Here is a 19104-nt window from a genome sequence, read left to right as displayed (position 1 = left end):
TTTGTTTGAATTTAGAAATGTTTTTATACAATATTGTTTGAATTAACAGAGGAAGACACTCTTGGCCCTGGAGAAAGAAGATGAGGAAGAAAGGAATAAGACCATTGAGAGCTTGAAAACAGCTTTGCGGACACAACCCATGAGGTAATTGTGTAGAATAGGATGCTGAATGTACTGCAGAGATACCAGAGGACAGAGTACAGCTGATACATTCAAAGTGCTCAGAGTTGGAGAACTGCAGTGAAATAAAACCAACTGAAGACACCTGGGAAGTGAAGTCCACTAGGCCCTGGTACCTGGGGGCAGATAGTGTTTTCACAGAACATAAAAGGGCACTGGACTGAGAGTTGCTGGAGTTCACTGGCCTAACTTGCTCTACAGTGGTTATGGGCACAAAACGCCATGTTGTATGTATAAGATGTCCATGGAAACAACAAGTTTCCTTGTCTTTGGCCTAGTTAGAGGCCAGCTGTGAATTGGGTGACTTAGCGGTATGTTATGTTAGGAAAAGCGTAAAGTGGACGGTGTTAATTTTGTACCATCAGGGAGTCTCTGGGCTGTTGGGTATAATTTGAATGTAATTTGAATGACCCACTTTATGATTAATCACAAGGCTTGTATATAGAGGCCTTAAGAGTGCCAAGCTCCTAACTGAGTAATTGAGTGCAGCTTAGTGGTATAAATGTTTCTTCATTTGTAACATACAAAATCCTTGGCCCACTTCATCTCACTTGGAACGAGTACCTTACTGTTGCAGAAAGATTGCTGATGCTTCTGTTAACCTTTTACATCTTGAGTGGGAGACCCATTATCAGTCACTGAAAGAGCCTGTTCTTTCAGGACTCACTCTTTTTCATGCAGAGATAGTGTTTCAGACCAGAGTAAAATAAGATTTTTGAGCAATTTAAGGGGTATATGATTAAACTGTTCATTCTGGCCTTGGGGAACTGATGGGCAACCCTGACATAGAGCGCTTCAGCTGGTACCAAAGTTCTACCCACTGTTAAGATGAGTTTCTATTCTTTTTGTCTGATCTTGTCTCATTACAAATTATACGATAGTCATATTGTACTGGAGGCACAATAGTTGTACAAATGTTAATAGTTGTTATAATCCTATGGTTTTTGGATTTCAGTTTTGTGACCAGGTTTATTGACTTGGATGGCCTGACATGCATCTTGAACTTCCTGAAGACTATGGACTATGAGACCACAGAGTCCCAGATCCACACCTCACTGATTGGCTGCATCAAGGCACTGATGAACAATTCTCAGGGCCGTGCCCATGTACTGGCCCATCCTCAGAGCATCAATATCATTGCCCAGAGCCTGAGCACAGAGAACATCAAGACCAAGGTGGCTGTGCTAGAGATCATGGGTGCTGTCTGCCTGGTGCCTGGTGGCCACAGGAAGATTCTGGAGGCAATGCTGTATTACCAGAAGTTTGCTTCCGAGAGGACACGCTTCCAGGTATCGAGGAAAAAATGGTCATGTGATTGGTGGTCATGACAAACCCCTCACATTAATTACATGATACTATGCATTTGTGTGTTTTGATATGACGTGGGAGTTCTTCCTGATCCCAGAGAGCTCATCTGGCAAGCCTTTATTGATAGTGTATTTTCTAATGCTCTTCCTGGATCGGGGCCTTGTCGTGCTGGAAGGGCTTGCGTGATCTAGGGATTTCCAGAGCGATATCGTCGGGAGCAGTATGCTCCTAGTAGGGTCTCCCAAGGCAAACAGGTTTGGAGTGAGATCCAGACTAACACAATCCAAAATCCCCATGAAAGAGATTAAGAGTACAACATGTACCCTGCCCGGAATAGGGTCACCGGGACCTACTCCTGGAGCCAGGCCTGGGGGTAGTGTTCCTGGGCAAGCGCCTGGTGGCCAGGCTCTGCCCAAAAAGGTAACGTGGGGGGCCATGTGGGCCCACCACCTGCAAGGTCCAACATGGGGGTTGGGTGAAATGCCTTTCAGGCAGCAGGAGGGGGCAAGGTGTCGCATGGTGTCGTGGACCCTCACGGCAGAAACTGGCTCTTGGCATATGGAATGTCACCTCACTGGGGGGGAAGAAGCTGGAACTAGTGCAGGAGGTTGAGAGAGAACTAGATATAGTTGGGCTCACCTCCACTCAGTGTCAGCCCTTGAACCAAACTCCTCGATAGGGGTCGTCTCTCTCCTACTCAGGAGTTGCACAGGGTGAGAGGTGCCAGGTGGGTGTGGGGATACCTGCAACTCCCTGGCTGGCTGCTGTAGAGTTGGAGTCTCTTCCAGTGGACAAGAGGGTCGCCTCAATGCGACTTAAGGTCGCAGAGAGGATAAAACTGTTGTGCAGCAGTTCAGAGTATTTGACCTTCTTGGAGAGAGTGGGTGGGGTTCTGGACAGGGCCCCACCTACAGACTCCATAGTCCTGCTGGGGGACTTCAGTGCTCACATTGGCAATGACTGGGAAATGTGGAGGGGGTGATTAGGAAGAACGGCTTGCCTGATCTAAACCCGAATGGTGAAATGTTATTGGACTTTTGTGCTAGTCATGATTTGTCCATAACAAACACCATGTTCGAGCACAAGGATGCTCATAAGTGTACTTTGGTACCAGAGCTTCTTGAGCCAAAGGTCAATGATTGCCTTTGTAGTAATTTCATCTGACTTGAAGCCACATGTTCTGGACACTCGGGTGAAGAGAGGTGCTGAGCTGGATCAGATGGTGGGGAAAACTGATGAACAGACCCAGTAAACCCAAACGTATAGTGAGGGTGTGCTGGGAACGATTGTTGGAGGACCCTGTCCGGAATGATAACTCCCACCTTCGTGAGAACTTCTCTCAGGTCCCGGAGGAGGTAGGGGACATGGAGTCTGAATGGACCCTATTCAAAACCTCCATTGTGTTAGCAGTCAGGTGCAGCTGTGGCCAAAAGCTTGTGGGTGCCAGTCACTGCAGCAACCCAAGAACCCACTGGTGGACACCGGTGGTGAGGGAGGCTCAGTCCAAGTGCACACAAATGGGCAGACATGTGTAATGTATGTTCTCTCCTCTCAGACACTACTAAATGATCTGGACCGGAGCACTGGGCGGTACCGAGATGAGGTGAACCTAAAGACGGCTATCATGTCATTCATCAATGCCGTGCTCAGTCAAGGGGCTGGTGAGGTAAGCACTGAGACATGGCTCTTTTGCACCATATCAGTCTGCTCCACCAACCAGCTGCTGGCCACATAGTTTCTGGACTCGCTTGACACTGTATGTAATTGCCATGACGTTTGCAGGAAAGCCTGGAGTTCCGCGTCCACCTTCGGTACGAGTTCCTAATGCTTGGCATCCAGCCAGTCATTGACAAGCTAAGATCTCATGAGAACTCCACTCTAGACCGGTAAGTCATGCCACAATCCACCTGGCTCTGCCTACTCTGACAGAAGCCCATTCCTTGTGGCACTGGCTAACTGTTGTGCATTCTGCTGCAGACATTTGGACTACTTTGAAATGCTGAGAAATGAAGACGAGTTATCCTTGTCAAAGCGGTTTGACACTGTGAGTATCAAGTGTTCTTTCATCCATGAAGTCTCATGAATCATCCCTGATATTGCTCTCTGTCTTTCTGTTCTAGGTGCACATAGACACTAAAAGTGCTACCCAAATGTTTGACCTCATCAGGAAGAAGATGAACCACACGGATGCATATCCACACTTCATGTCTGTCCTACAGCACTGTCTCCTGATGCCCTGTAAGTGCTCTAATTTGACAGTCTCCATTTGCTCTGATCAAATTCATCTAAGTGAATACTATAAATCCATATTATGAGTAATGGGGTGTCCTGAAGTTTTCCAAAACAGCTACAAACTTGTTGACAATGCATTGGGAAGCTTGTGACTGACTATGGTTAAGATTATGGTTCCCTCATGTCTTGGGGGTCTAGTCAAGTTGTGGTCTTCATTTGTTGCTCCTCCGGCTATGCCAGCCCGACAGCTCCTTTTCCTATTCCTCCGCAGACAAGCGAAGTGGGAATACGGTGCAGTACTGGTTGCTCCTGGACCGCATCGTTCAGCAGATCGTTCTGCAGACTGACAAGGGTCATGACCCAGACGTTACCCCACTGGAGAACTTCAATGTGAAGAACGTTGTGCGAATGTGAGTTCCCTGCACAGAATGCAGCTGCCACTAAGACAGATTGGAGCTTGCTACTGACTCTGCCTTTGTTTCTTGTAAACTTTGTGTAGCCATGTGTCCTCTCACATACATATTGAAATGTTTTTTCCTTCTGAAGCAGTTGCTGTATTTTGTGTCTGCTTTACATTTTTTTGTTAAATTATTGAAATTGAAGTGATTCAGAATTTTGGGATTTATTTTTAAGAAGTTTAAAAAAAAAAAAAAAAAAAAGAGATTTTTGACCCCTTTCATGCATTTTCTACATTTCATAATTTATGATTCATTAATGTTAAGCATTTTGTATTTCTCTGAGTTGCTTGTTGCTTTGGAAAAGCATCTGCTAAATGAATAAATGTAATGCCCCCGATGAACTAAAAAGCTCTAAGGCTTTAATACTACCCAGAAATCTGAAACTAACTCAGTAGATTATTTTAAGAATTACTGTCATGTTGTATAATAAAATGTAATCCTAAAGCCCTCATTTGGAATAAGAAGGTCAATGAAGACTGGCATATTGTAGTGGTTGGGCTTTTTTCAGACAAGAATGTTAGAAGTTCTGATCCACGGAGGTGAAGTTCAGCTCAACAGTGTCATGTAAAGTGAAAAAGGACCTGAAATTAGTTATACAAGTTTTCATTTAAAACATCTTAATTCAGTTTCCAGATGACAACTACTGTGTCAGCCTTACTTGCTAAGTGAGTGTTCTATGCTGTAGATTGTCATGCCTTCAGAGCGTTACCCAGTCCATTCTGTGGTGCTGTTTTAGGTTGGTGAATGAAAACGAAGTAAAGCAGTGGAAAGAGCAGGCTGAAAAAATGCGAAAAGGTTGGATGATGCATTTTAATGTTTTTCACATGTTTGGACTAGCTGCTTGAAACATTACCCAGCTGGTACATGAGCATTACTGCTTCATTGTTCACACCTGTCTTGGCCTGAGATTGCAGATGGCAACAGATAATGATTGAATGTAGTCTGCACTGGACAGTCTGGTGACTTCTGTCCTCTGACTCCACAGAGCATCAGGAGCTGCAGGTGAAGTTGGAGAAGAAGGAGCGAGAGTGTGAAGCCAAGACACAGGAGAAGGAGGACATGATGCAGACGCTCAACAAGATGAAGGAGAAGCTAGAGAAGGAGACCAGTGAACACAAAATTGTCAAGCAGCAAGTAGCAGAGCTGTCCTCCAGACTTCATGATCTCAGCAATGTAAGCCACAATCCCATGATCCTCTCTGCCTAATTCAACTCGGCTTCCCCCACATCACTTCATGGCTTATCCTTTCCTTTAGTGATCTTATTCAAAGACATTAATATCTCCTGACATCGGTGTGGATATATTCACATAAACACTCAAATCTTAAACAACAATTTAAAAGATGCTTCTTCTAAGGGTTCTTAAAATTTTTGCAACCTATGGCTCCAATCCCCCTGTCGTTTTCTGTCCTGCTCGCATATCTCTCCAGCGACCACAACCTACCATCCCTGGTGGCCCCCCACTCATTCCTGGAGCCCCAGGTGGTCCTTTGCCTCCTCCGCCTCCAGGAGGCATGCCCCCTCCCCCTCCACCACCCCCTGGTGGAGGTCCACCACCTCCTCCACCTCCTCCAGGTGGACCTCCACCCCCGCCAGGACCACCTCCACTTGGGGCACCTCCGATTCCAGGGGGCCCACTGGGATCATCTCTGAAGAAGAAGAATATCCCACAGCCATCCAACCCACTCAAGTCATTCAACTGGGCCAAGCTAGCAGAGGTGGGTATGACCTGAGATCCAAGGAGACAGTTTTCTACCTGAGAAGGTCCTTGTAAAACAAACAGAGCTCTGATATATGCCTGAAGTGTTCACCTATCTGCAGAACAAGCTGGAGGGGACAGTGTGGACACAGGTCGATGACGGGAAGGTATTTAAAATCTTGGACCTGGAGGACATTGAAAAGACCTTCTCTGCATACCAGAGGCAGCAGGTAGAGTACAATCCCATCCTGGTAAATTTCCAAACATGCAAAAAGCCTGGTTCAGAGGATGCATCCACTTTCAGCTGGTCCAGACTTGCAGACCAGTACTAAATGTGTTGTGCATGCAGAACATAGTCTGCCTTCATTTTGCTGCTTTAAGTTGGTACCACAGCTGACACAATGCATGTTGATGAAATTTGCAGTTTGAAACAATTAAACAAGTGCATGTATTGTATCTCTGCTTGACTTGAGGTTTGCAAGGTCTTCTGAGCACTGTAGGTACTGTGATAATATCTAGAGCCTTCCTCAGAAGTTGTTGGTAAACTTTGTCCCTGATAAGGGCAATTAAGGATAAGTACTATCAAAGCCATCTTCAACCAAAGACTGTTGAGCAAGATCTATATTGTTGCTTGTTTGTGTTCCACAGAAATTACACTAAGTGTAGCTCAGCTGGTCTAGTTGGTAAACCATCAGCTCTTGCTACATTCAAATTACTTTTCAAAATCTGTTCCTAGTAAATTCCTGCCTTGATTCTCTTCAGACACAAAGAACACCTGATAGTAAGGACACACCTTATGCGTTCAGTGTTCATTTAGAAATTTTTTCAAAAGTAACAAAAGACTGAAATAGGTGCTCATTATTTAAGACGTGGGCTTTACCGGGACAGATTCTGAAAAGTGATGTCAGGATAAACCTCTCCAGTCTTGCAGAATGATTCAAATGATGCTACTGATATGGCTACATTGCTAAATTTGCTTATGGAGCAAATCAAAGCTGATTTTTGTAGTTTGTCATTTTAAGACTCAATCTTGCTTTTTGTGGCACTGGAAAGGTTTAAATTTATAATTTTTTCCCTTATAGAAACAATGGGACCATTAACATTTATTGTGCACTCAACCGGTCTTTCTCAAATGCCTTGGCTTGCCCAGTGGAGTCACTAGTGGTTGAGTTGATAGACTGGCTTTCATTTTTACTGCTATTCACCACACTGCTCTGTCCTAATGAATGCTGCGTTCTCCCTGCTTTCTGCCTGCATTTAGGACTTCTTTATGACCAATAACAACAAACAGGTGAGTGACTTTACTCTGAAGTACTGATGGTGTCTTTGTCTCTCCTTGTACGTTTACAGCTGAGCTCGTCTTTCCTGTGAACTATCTGTGTTATATGTAGGGTCATAACTTATTCCCCTGATAGCAGTCATACAGGAGACTGCTATGAGGAGTGATCCAGCTGCCATGGAAAAAATGGTGTGCTTTTTGCAATTTTAAATGCCTCATTGCTGAACAACGTGTTTCAGTTTATTAGTCACCTTTTCAAGATGTCCCTGTGTGTAATTAGCCAGCTATGGTCCTTTTGCTGACAGTTGGGGGTGCTTCAAGATGGTAAAAGGGCCAGATTTCCACTTGCTGAAAAAGCTAGTTTATTATTGGGAGTCCAGCATGTCTGCTTTCCATAGCCATTTCATTTTTTGTCATTTTTTGTATGAGAACCTACGTGTGTGTTGCTGGTGTGTTTTCTGACTGTCCATGAGTGCTTTTGTGATGGTTTGAATAGCCTGGGTTTTTCGTTGATGTCAGTGTCGTGGATGCATGTGGGGCGATGGCCGTATGATGCTGGGTGTTGCTGCTTATTGACTCCCTTCTAAGTCCTACAGCCACCAAAGGTGTCATGGCGCAATGCTAGTTCTCTCGTCTTGGGCACCAGTCTACTTAGCCCCTGATCAACAGCTTTTTAGTTTATGCAGTATTGCATACAATGCCTGGTCTTAATTTAAGTTCCATAAAACAAAATTGATTCACTGAAGTTTTGAATGACTGCAGCATAAATAAATCCTGAGTGTTTGACATCTCTGCGGGATGTTCAGTGCAGCCAAACTCTGCCCAGCAGCTGTAAGATGGTGTATGAGTCACATTGTCTTTTGGGCTACACTAAGTGAAGAGGCTGAGTTGGAAAGGTATCAAACTTTGCAGTGTGCTGTGACCATGGCATGTTCCACTTGTGGACACCATGATTGCTCCATGAGCACTGGTGAATTTCTCCCTCTCTGCAGAAGGAGACAGAGGATGACTCAGTGTCTTCTAGAAGGGTCAAGGAGTTGTCTGTCATTGATGGTCGCCGGGCACAGAACTGCAACATCCTACTGTCTCGGTGAGTGTGTGTGTGAGAGAGAGAGAGAGAGAGACCCTGTCTGGCAGATATATCAGATGTCATCTGCTGTTCAGTGCTCACAGATGGTCTTATGGGGAATGTCTTTCTCTCGCCCAGCCATGACCTTTTTTTTTTTTTTTTAAATACAATTCTTACTTCACAATTAAAGAATTTTTTTTTTTTTTTTTCCCCCCCCCCTATTTACATTGTTTCGCTTGTGTTTCCACGGGAATGGTTTTGTGCATCTGACAGCATCTTTCAGCATCTGCCTCTGCCAAGAACTATCTTTAACATTTTCATAAGGGGATAATGTTGGCCTGTGTTTGTGTTCTGGACTCAGTCACTGCTATCTGGTTTCCATAGCAGCAAACATAAACAGTCGTCTGCCTCCTTATTATGAACTTAATTTCACACATCCTTATCCCACAGCTATGTCTTCAGCCTGGAATTTGTCTTCTTTGTATCCTCTACTGATAACCTACATTCTTGGTAACTTGGTAACTCAACTAAATTTATGCCCCTAGTCTAATATAATGTCACTTTAAGCAACATGGTCAATTAAAATGAAAAATTCTCACTTCTCTACAGTGAGATCTCATGACATGGCAGAAGTTTTATTCTGATCTCATACTGAAAAGTACATTTACTTGTAAAATATGCACTTGGATTATAAAAATTATTAGTGAGTGCACTTGGAATGATATTGCCTCATTACATGTCGTCATTTGAAAAATGTGCCATATTTTAAAGAAGCTAATGAGTTGTAGATTTTTTTTTTTAATGTTCATCTCCAAAAAGGATCTGGTATAGCAAGATTAAGAAGACTTTCAGACATGTTCAAATCCACAATTATATTTACATTTATTCATTTAGCAGATGCTTTTCTCCAAAGTGACATACATCTCAGAGAAATGTAATTTGTGAATTACATTAGGAGAAAGACATAGTTGCAGACATGTGATTCGTAGGTAGAGTTACTTTATTTCCACACTGCGTATCTTAACCTGCACTTCATAGTTACAGCTCACGATATTAGCAGGGTTTTCATTCCCTCTGTGACATTTTAATGTGTGTTTCTTAACATGAGACTCTGTGGTGGCACATCACTATTTTTGTTCCTGGTATGGTTCTGTGGAAGTTCAGTGTTTTTGGCCTACATATATATGCCTTTATATTTATAAAACTCATAGCTTCTTGTTGCCCTTGAGGACTGGAAGATTATAGTGTGTGCTGCAGGAGTGGGTGGGCTTGTTGGCTGTGAGGGTGTGGTGCAAAAGGGGCTAATCACAGGGCTCGAATGTGAGAGGAAGGTGGTATAGCATTTTAGTTATAGTATGTAAGTTGATACAAACTGCTGTATTTGTGGGAGCACTATGAAGGATGGGATATGAGCTTTAGAGATGGTATTCTTTATGTGTATGAGTGCATAACTGAGATGGACATTGTCAGAACTGGACATGAGTACTTTCACAGGTGGGTGATAGGGAAGTAAAGACAGGTAAAGTAAAAGTAAAGACTTCAAGTGCCAGTTATGAGTTTTTGATAAATAACTGTAGGGCAAATGGATTCCGGGACTTCCATACAGGCCTGCATAATGAGCTGTGGTAATGAAGACCAAATTAGCTGAGTTTTTTTTAGGAAGGCGTTCTCTGAAAAAACAGTATGGCAGATTGGTGAATGGGAGGCCCTGTTCTGAGACTTTAGTGTTTTCTGCAGATTGAAGCTGTCCAATGAAGAGATCAAAAGGGCCATCATGACCATGGATGAACAGGAGGACCTTCCCAAGGATATGCTGGAGCAGGTGGGTCTGAGTGATGTGGGTGGGTACAAGTTGCCATTGTGGTGCTGGTACCCCAGAAGGTTAAGTACTGCCCATGAGAGCTGTCCACACCAGGATGTCAGCTGAACAAAAGAAGCTCACTGATACAATCATATTTCCAGGAAGCCCTTGGCATTCAAGCTTGGTATCTACCTTTTCCATAGCTTTCCGTTGAGCTCCATCTATCTGCTGTTAAAGATAGGATCCTCTGCAAATATGTGTTGTCTTTTCCTCATCTTCCCTCAGCTATTGAAGTTTGTCCCAGAGAAGAGTGATGTGGACCTCCTGGAGGAACATAAGCATGAGCTGGACCGAATGGCCAAGGCAGATCGCTTCCTTTATGAGATGAGCAGGTACACAGCTGCCTAAAGGAAACCTCCATCTATACAGTGTTCTGAAGTAAACCCTGGTGGCATGCTGCGGACTACCTACAAGGCCTTTAGGTGTACACACACAGATCTGGAATCTAACAGTTGCAAAGGAAGGAGACGATTTTAGTTGAGAAACCAATGACAAATGCAAATGTATATTTTATGCAGGAGAGACCTTAATTAACTGATTGTATTGCAGTTTTCCTACCAACCGCTGAGTTGTTCCAATCTCATGAAGTGTCACTGTCTTTCTCCTACCCTTTCTTTCTCTGCTCTGTTCTCCTCCTAACAGAATCAGTCACTACCAGCAGAGGCTGCAGTCTTTGTATTTTAAGAAGAAGTTTGCAGAGAGAATAGCTGAAATAAAGCCCAAAGTTGAAGGTATGTGTGATGTCATTCTCTTACCCCTGAATTGGTCATTGTTTTAACAATGAAGCAAAAATAAAGCAGCATGAGACCGGAATCCCTGTTGAAGGGCCTGCTGCAGCATGTAAAATGTATAAAAACCACAAGTGTTAAAACACTTGAATGTGCCAGACAGCCTTGAGCTCTGCTTAATTAGAACCGTGCTCCAAGCTTCAGCTTGTAGCTGTCATGCAGCATAAGGAGGTGTTCCGTCAGCACGCACACTTACTGTATAGTCCCACTAATGGACTTCCCCACCTTTCCACCCAGCACTGACAAAGGCCTCTAAGGAGGTGCTGCAGAGCAGGAACGTCAGGCAGCTGCTGGAGGTGGTGCTGGCCTTTGGAAACTACATGAACAAGGGTCAGAGAGGCAACGCTTACGGCTTCAAGATCTCCTCACTCAACAAGATTGCTGACACCAAATCTAGCATCGACAAGTAAGACCAGAGTCTTGACCTTGACCTGTAAATTCATTTGATGCAGTGTACGTTCTGTGACTTGTGTATGTATGTGTGCGTACAGGAATATTACTCTGCTACATTACCTGATCACAATCTTGGAGAAGAAGTATCCCAAGGTCATGCTGCTGCAGGAGGACCTGAAGAATGTTCCAGAAGCAGCCAAAGTTAAGTGAGTGCTCTTCTGAAAAAGTCCTTGTGATCTCTTCCTACTTTGAACATAATGAAGATTAATTATTGGTAACCACAACACAGAAATGCCACATTCAGCAAAAGAACTCAATGTACTTTGTGGAAATATGATGCAACAGATTGTCTGTCTGTAGTGAATCATCTGACAGGTGTTGGTCTCGTGTTATTTTGTATTTGTGAAGTTTCCTTGTTTCATTCTTCTGGTAAAAATCACACTGGTCAGTTTTGCCCGTATAGCTAGACACACAGATTTTGGACTGATCATTGCCTATGAATCCCTCGCTTGCAATGTGCACGTTTCTTTTGGAAGTCTTACCTGTTTATATTGCTCTGTCTGTCCATCCATCTCTCTGTCCATGTATATCTTTAGATGTTCCACATTGTGCGTGCAATCAGGCATAGGTTGTGTGCGCGTGTGTGTGCGTGTGTGCGCGTGTGTGCGCGTGCGCATTCTTTGTGGCTTGCCCTGACTGTGGACACCAGGAATGAGGGCGCCAGTGAAAAGCAGTAAGGTTTGTGGACTGCATTATGTCATTTCACATGCCTTTGTATGGAGCAATTCTGACAACCCTCCCTCGTGGCCCTTTGAAAAGATCGGCCTTTCAGACACACAAACTTTAGAACACAAGGGTGAAAGGTAGAGCTTTGTCAGTGTTTGTTTTCCATTTGTGGTCTGTCAGCCTGAATGGTCGAAGTTCACAGTGGAGAATCGCCATAAGCTCTACTGCACAAAGTGGCAGTTGATTTGATTGTTCCGTAAGCTTTGTGACAGTCGGATTTTCCTTGTGGGTAAGACAATGTAAAACAAAATGTTAGGCACAAAGGCATAGCACTTCCTGTGCCTGCTCAACAATGAGCGCTGGAACAATGGTGTGACCGCACCCACCTCTGTGTCCGGGACCAGGGGGAGATGATGGCCATTTATTCCCCACCTTCCTGACTCAAAAGTGTGAGTTCTGGGACTTGCATTGCTTCATCCTGTCAGCCTTACCCTCCTGAGTTTTCTACTGTCCCCTCTTCCCCTGTAGCATGATGGAACTGGAGAAGGACATTGGCAACCTCCGTAGTGGACTGAAGAACGTAGAGAGTGTAAGTTGCTTGGCCTTCCTCTTCTGCTTTACTCCCACCGTGATTGAGTGTTCTTTCTTGTTTATGTCACACAGTCCGTAAATAGCGTTGTCTCTCTAAACTTGGATGACTTTTTGATTGTGTCCCTTACCACAGAGTCCTCAGTTGAGATCCCAAGATCCCACTTGTTCAGTTCCCTCAGAACTGCATTACTGCTTACAGTGGGATTTGGAAGGTGAATCAAGCTGAATTCTATGGCTGTTCTGTCTTTCTGTGCCTCCAGGAGCTGGACTTCCAGAAGAGCCGTCCTCAGGAGCGAGGGGACAAGTTTGTGTCAGTGGTTAGCCAGTTCATCACCGTGGCCAGCTTCAGCTTCTCTGATGTGGAGGACTCCCTTCAGGAGTCGAAGGAACTGGTGAGTGATCAAACTGGGTAAGGCCATGTTGTTGGACACATGGTTGCTCTTTATCTGTTAATGTCTCGAGCTGCCCCTCTCTTCTCCTTGGTAGCCCCATTGCCTCACTGCAGGCCCTATCAATCACTAACTGGCCTCTGCCCACATCAGCTGCACTCCATGCCCCCCTCCCGTGGCACATCTGGCCCTGATAAGCACCACAATCTGGCACTGATAACCACAGACAGTGGCATGCTGGGAGCCCCAGGGCCTGAAGTTAGAGTTTGACAAAAGGTTGGCGTGTCCTCAGACCACAGACCCTGTGACCTACTGAGACGTTGGATATTCACTGATCTCTGCTGTGGAGACTAAAAATGTAGCTCCACCCTGGTATTAAGGGCAGATCCAGAAAAGTAAGGAGAGTGTTAGCCAGGGTACATCCAAAGGGTGGCATCTGGATGTGATCAAATTCAGGATGTACTCATCCATAGTGCTGCCACCACACACTCACACAATTGCCGTGAAGACTTTAATCACAGATGTCTGACCTAACAGAAAGAGTGTGGATTGGGGTAGTGGAGGTATGATAAGGGCCTCAGTGTTACTAATCCTGCTGTGTTTGTGCAGCCAGCAAAAGCCTAGCCATCTGAAGGCACCTGTTCCACATATTGGAGAAGTGTACTTCTAAACTGTGCTCTGAGCTCTCCTCCTTGTAGTTAGTCATTAACAGCCAGGTTTGAGCTTCTCCTCTTTCCAAGTTCAGTGATCAAGTCAACAATTCCCCAACTTTTAATAGGTTTGTCTGGTCACGTGCGTGTTGGGGGCGATTGAAAACATGAAACCACCATGTCTCTGAGATGGGGGCATGGGTATCGGTTTCAAAGGTGGACTTTGCCCAACCCCCGTTCCTTTATGCCATGTGGAATGTATTTGATGGAAGGATATTTATGAGTGAGATTTTACTGCATAATAGGTTGGGGATGAGTGTGGAAGGGGGCCACAGGTTTGAAGAGGGAACGGACTCCATTGCTGGATGTTCAAAACTAAGCGCATCAATCAGGCATTCCAAGCTCACAAGCACTTGATTAGCTTCTATGAGTGTTAGCTGCTTGTCAGCCATCAGAAAGGTCCTGGATGCTGTAGTCTTGAGCAGAGAAAGACAGTAGAATTAGAGTGGTTCAGCAATGCGGTAACTTCTGACTGGTCTACTGCCATGCATTTGTGGTCATATGCCATATTAGGCTGCTTTGCAAATCACCTGAAGATAGTGATGAAATGAATTCTGGGGGGTGGGATGACCTCATAGGAAGTGTGGCCCCTCTGACTGCTTGTGCTAAGGGTCTTGCTCCAATCATCTCCTATAGTTCCAGAAGGCTGTGAAGCACTTCGGAGAGGATGCTGCTCGCATGCAGCCGGATGAGTTCTTTGGCATCTTTGACCAGTTCATGCAAGCTTTTACAGAGGCCAAGCAGGAGAATGACAACATGCAGAAGCGCAAGGAGGAAGAAGAGCGACGGGCTCGCATGGAGGCTCAGGTGAGACCCAACTCTTCCTCCTGACTACTGGTACCCCTTCCTGAGGTCTTACCTCCTCAAGCTCTGTGCCCTACTCTTTATATGAACTGGTAAATAAAATGAGGCTTTAGTAGAAATAACTCTTGAGCGCCCTCTGGCTCCAAGATGGGGTAGTGAGCAGTGTAGATGAGTGGCTCATGTTTCTGTGTGTTCCCAGCTGAAAGAGCAGCGGGAAAAGGAGAGGAAGGCCCGCAAGGCCAGGGAGAATGGTGAGGAGGATGGCGAGTTTGATGACCTGGTGTCAGCGCTGCGCTCCGGCGAGGTGTTTGACAAGGACCTGTCCAAGATGAAGCGCAACCGAAAGAGAATCATCAACCAGACACCAGAGCCGGGCAGCAGGGAGCGGCCGGTCACCAAATTAAACTTCTGAGCAGATGATATACTCTCCTGACTCTGCTCCCTGGCTGCTCTGCACAGCACTGCTGGAGCAGCCGGCGTCAGCTGAGCATTCCTTTCTTTACTGGCCATAGACTTAGAAAAGCAGCCCTTGGTAGAACTGCAAGACCATGTAGACCCATGTGTCTCTGTATGCTAAAACTTAAAAACAGAACAGTACAGAAGAAAGGACTGGGGGGGTTTTTTTTTTTTTTTTTTTGTCTTCTGCTGCAGAAAAAGAGATGTCTGTCTGGAAACAGATAAATAAAAAAGGACATAACCTGCAGTTAAGAAGAGTTGAGTCTTAAATATGACTCGGTGGATCCCTCTGCCAGTTGCCAAAATTCATGTTTAATCTCACTGGTTTTCTCTGACTCTGTGTTCCTCGGTTAGCGAACATGATGATGTAGTGAGGCTGGCAGATGTTCAGGAGCAGTGCGAACCACTGCACCCCCCTCCCTTGTCCGTAGGCCTGCTTCCTGAGCAGGAAGTGATAATAGGGCATGGCATACCACTCCTCTCTGCATTGGGGGAGCTTCTGCTTAACAAAAGGTAGTCCTTCGAACCCTAGCATTTTCCCTATCTGCAGAAGTACCCTCCTACTTTGACCAGAGTGGGACCTCCATGGAGCAGCCCTTCCCTCGTGACCTCCACAGTGTCAAGGCCAAGGTGGGTGGGATGAGAGCATGTCAGTCCCAGCGTGGGCACCCACCACTCCTGTGCTTCCAGTGGGCATTCCATGCTGTCTTGAACAGCAGGCTTGTTTTTATCCAGATTCAGCACAACATGGACAACAAATATCCAGTATATATATATTTCCTGCTCTGCACTGCAACTTTTTTAAGCTGGATTTTTTTAAAGACCTAGAAGTATTTAAATGAGAATACATTAGGCAATAAGAATGATAAATATTTTGATCTGGATACAGTTAATTTTTGGTTGTAAAACTGAGTCAAATGCTAAATGAACACTAAATGTAGTATTTCAAATGCAGCACTTTATTTCAGAGGTCTGCTGGTGTAAAATGAATTTTACATTTTTGGTATCTTTTCGAGAGTTGTGTGAGAGCCAGGTCCAACTAACTGAAGCACTGTGGACGCCAACATGATTTCTATGCATATAAAGTGGAAAAAAACATTGTTTTGTCCCAGTTATATGCTCGTATGAGTGTGTATGCAGTACTACAACGTATGTGTATACATTTTTTACATGCACGTCGTAGTTCTCTATGTACTCTGTATATGTCTACATACACACCCCATTAATTAGGTGAAATGTAAAAAGTAAATGGAGAATAAATCCTAGGATCCATGTCCCCATCAACCTCTCCAATCTGCCACATCCCCTTGAATAAATACTTTTATGGATAGCCTCCTTTTACTGTGATGTTTCCTTTGTATGTTGGGGTCCTTCTACGAGCCTTTTTTTTTGTTTTTTTTTTTTTTTTAATTTAAAACTGCTTTCTAATGTAAGGTAGATCTTGAATAAATAAAATAATGCAGAAGATAAACTTTGTTTTTCTTTATTCCTAATATGGAATGCATTATTTTATCCAGTGTGGAGTGTATGGAGTTCAAAAAAAGAGCATCTGTCAGATAATAGATGTATCTAGGTTCTAGCGCTGGGATCATAGTTGGGTGTAGGTTTACGCTCATCACTCATGCTGATGTTCTCAACCAATCATGGTGCTTTGTACAAAGGGAGGGAGATGTGTATTGTAGTGCAGGAAAAAGCCATGAGGCCGGTCGCTCTGAATGAGGCACGTGGAGATCAGGCTTCCGGTGACCTGGGGACACCCCTCATCCTTTGGAACTGAAAGTGAATTGAGTGCTGGGACAGGGAGGCAATGCAGTTGGTGTCCTAGGTTTGAACTGCAGTCCTTTGCATCTCTCTACATGTTCATCTTCTCTCATTGTTTTTTGCTGTGGTTGTACCTGTCCTGTCAAATGACATGAGCATGGTTATGGCACTCACAAGAACAGCATGACCCCCAGCAGGACTCCATACACTACACACAGTGAGTCTACAGCTTACTGTGTGTGTGTGTGGGGGGGGCCCTGTGCTCATCACTCTCTTGTATTTGCACTTTCTGTAGTCCTGCATACTGTTCTGTGTTGCACCATCGACTCCGAAGAAACGACGTTTCGTTCCACTGCATACAAGCTCTATAAAGGAATGATAGTAAAAACCACTTGAACTTGAGAAGGCAGCTAAAAACCTAGAAGTGTTTATTTGGGTTGATATGAGCGCCACCTACCGGTGGCTGTTCGCAGAACACGTCGTGCACCCCGCTCGGGTTTCGAGCGCCCTCTGCAGGTGTGAACGACGCATGGCAGTGGCCTGAGGGGCTAGAAAATACTGTATAGTACAGTGGTTAATGAGAACTATGTATTGACGCGATCAAACTAAATTCGTGTTTAAAGCTCACATGTTCAGATTTTAAAATTTAAGAAACATGAAAAGCTGCTAATATAATTATTATAAATAATAGTAAATCTGTGGTTAAGGTGACTAATGGGTGAGTAATTGCACAACGACAAAGAAAGTGCTTAATCTCCAGATGCTGTGAACGCACGATGACAAAAGTGCGGCTGTTACACGGAAGGTCGCGCGCGGACACACTGACTACGAGGAGGACCAAGAGGAAGGGCGAAGAGAACATATGCAGGCAGTTTTAATATCGCGCCTGAAATAAAGATCGGTCTTCACATAGTGATGGAGGTTGAGAGGAGCAGCTCCTAAAAAGAAGACAGGAGCGACCCCCCGCCCCACCACACACACACTGACACCCTACGATCAATTAAGCGTGTGCACTTCACCTGAAAGGCGTGTCTCTGGAGTGTGGGAGGAAACCGGAGTACCCGGAAGAAACCCGCGCAAACCGTACCGCTGCGCCACTCAAGGATTTCCATTATCCTACAAATGAAGGTGAAACCCGACAACCTTTCCGATCGATCAACAGATCCGAATCCGGCACAATATATGACATATTAACGCAGTCCCACCGACTGAAGACACAGAGGCGCATCATAACATTTAATTTTCAACTGCAGATTTGCGTCTCGCGAACAAGTATCGAGACAATGAATTTCACAGACTAACAAAGTTACGAGGTGTTACAATCAAGATAGACCAAAACGAGTAGAAACCTTTCGCACTCACGTGACAAAATGTAAACTTGTACAAATGAACACACCGTCTTGTCGGAAATGAAGCGCAACAATCACATTCGCTGGATACATAAGAGTGCAAAAATGTTGTGCTTTTATCATCATCAGTTAAAAGTGACACTTGTTGATCGGCGATTTTATGCATTTCGGGACACATTAATAGTGTGGGCGGTGATTTGTAATGTTGGAAATTCGGCTTTAAGAAGTGTAAACAGACCTTGTGTGTGTGTGTGTGTGTGTGTGTGTGTGAGAGTGACTGAATTATTACAACATCAGGAGAGCAGCCCTTTGGTAACATTGTGAACAACGTTACCTTACAACATGTAAACCCCTGATGATTTTTCAAGATACTTTATGATTATTAATAGCAGTAATAAGAAGAGTTTGCCGAAAGCTCTACCGGCACAAAGGGAGTAAAACAGCGTGAACATCATTCCTTCCTCAGTCAAAATTTCAGTGCGATGATGAGTGACATTTAGCTGAATATTACTTAAACATCCATGGCAGCACTTAGCTGATATGAAATTCTCTTACTTTCTGCTTTCTAACATTAATATCCACATTTTGTCAAAATGTAAATGAGGAAGTGTGATTAATAATCATGTCTCGCTGAGGACATTTCTTATCCGTTTTAATGGTCAGAGCCATATTTAACTGGACTCCTTGCCAAGTGTAAATGAATACATAAAAAATAATTGCTCATATGAGAAATGATTCCAGTATGTCCTGCATTTTTTTTTTCTTCTTTCTCAAAAACCCTGTTAATAGCAGTCTGAAATTAAATAAATGCACATGGCAAAGATGCAGGGTTCCCCCCCCCCCCTCAGAGCTATAGTGAGCTTGGGATGTACCAGGGTGCAGGGTGAATCTGGATGTATTTGCATGTGATGTCACATTTCCTAGGATGAGAACGCGCAGGGCTGCGAATCCCCGCTATACGACAACCTCCTGTACCTCCTTCTGCTATAAGACACACTTTTTGTCTTCTTTTAATCGTTGTAGAGCAGAACCCCCTGTACTGATGGAGTCAC

General features: G+C 44.4%; 1 protein-coding gene across 3 annotated transcripts in view; it reads left to right on the top strand.

Annotated features, from left to right (window-relative positions):
• Window positions 1-16327, top strand: part of daam1a (dishevelled associated activator of morphogenesis 1a) — a 56393-nt gene extending 40066 nt beyond the window's left edge. For 2 of the 3 annotated variants that reach the window (XM_018727719.2, XM_018727720.2), the window contains exons 5-26: window positions 50-144; window positions 1136-1469; window positions 3044-3154; window positions 3271-3374; window positions 3466-3532; window positions 3609-3726; window positions 3992-4130; window positions 4915-4973; window positions 5164-5351; window positions 5608-5895; window positions 5999-6106; window positions 7138-7167; window positions 8148-8245; window positions 9962-10046; window positions 10311-10417; window positions 10728-10816; window positions 11111-11279; window positions 11365-11472; window positions 12521-12581; window positions 12844-12975; window positions 14319-14489; window positions 14686-16327. In XM_018727719.2, coding sequence (XP_018583235.1) covers window positions 50-144; window positions 1136-1469; window positions 3044-3154; window positions 3271-3374; window positions 3466-3532; window positions 3609-3726; window positions 3992-4130; window positions 4915-4973; window positions 5164-5351; window positions 5608-5895; window positions 5999-6106; window positions 7138-7167; window positions 8148-8245; window positions 9962-10046; window positions 10311-10417; window positions 10728-10816; window positions 11111-11279; window positions 11365-11472; window positions 12521-12581; window positions 12844-12975; window positions 14319-14489; window positions 14686-14898 — 2874 coding nt within the window. In that variant the 3' untranslated portion in view covers window positions 14899-16327. The remainder of the gene's footprint in view (window positions 1-49; window positions 145-1135; window positions 1470-3043; window positions 3155-3270; window positions 3375-3465; window positions 3533-3608; window positions 3727-3991; window positions 4131-4914; window positions 4974-5163; window positions 5352-5607; window positions 5896-5998; window positions 6107-7137; window positions 7168-8147; window positions 8246-9961; window positions 10047-10310; window positions 10418-10727; window positions 10817-11110; window positions 11280-11364; window positions 11473-12520; window positions 12582-12843; window positions 12976-14318; window positions 14490-14685) is intronic. The other variant, XM_018727721.2, reaches the window with a different exon arrangement.
• The last annotated feature ends 2777 nt before the right edge of the window (window positions 16328-19104 follow it).

Source organism: Scleropages formosus, chromosome 15 (genome assembly GCF_900964775.1).
Source record: "Scleropages formosus chromosome 15, fSclFor1.1, whole genome shotgun sequence".
NCBI classification, from domain to species: domain Eukaryota; kingdom Metazoa; phylum Chordata; class Actinopteri; order Osteoglossiformes; family Osteoglossidae; genus Scleropages; species Scleropages formosus.
This window is presented reverse-complemented; position numbering and strand designations above follow the sequence as displayed.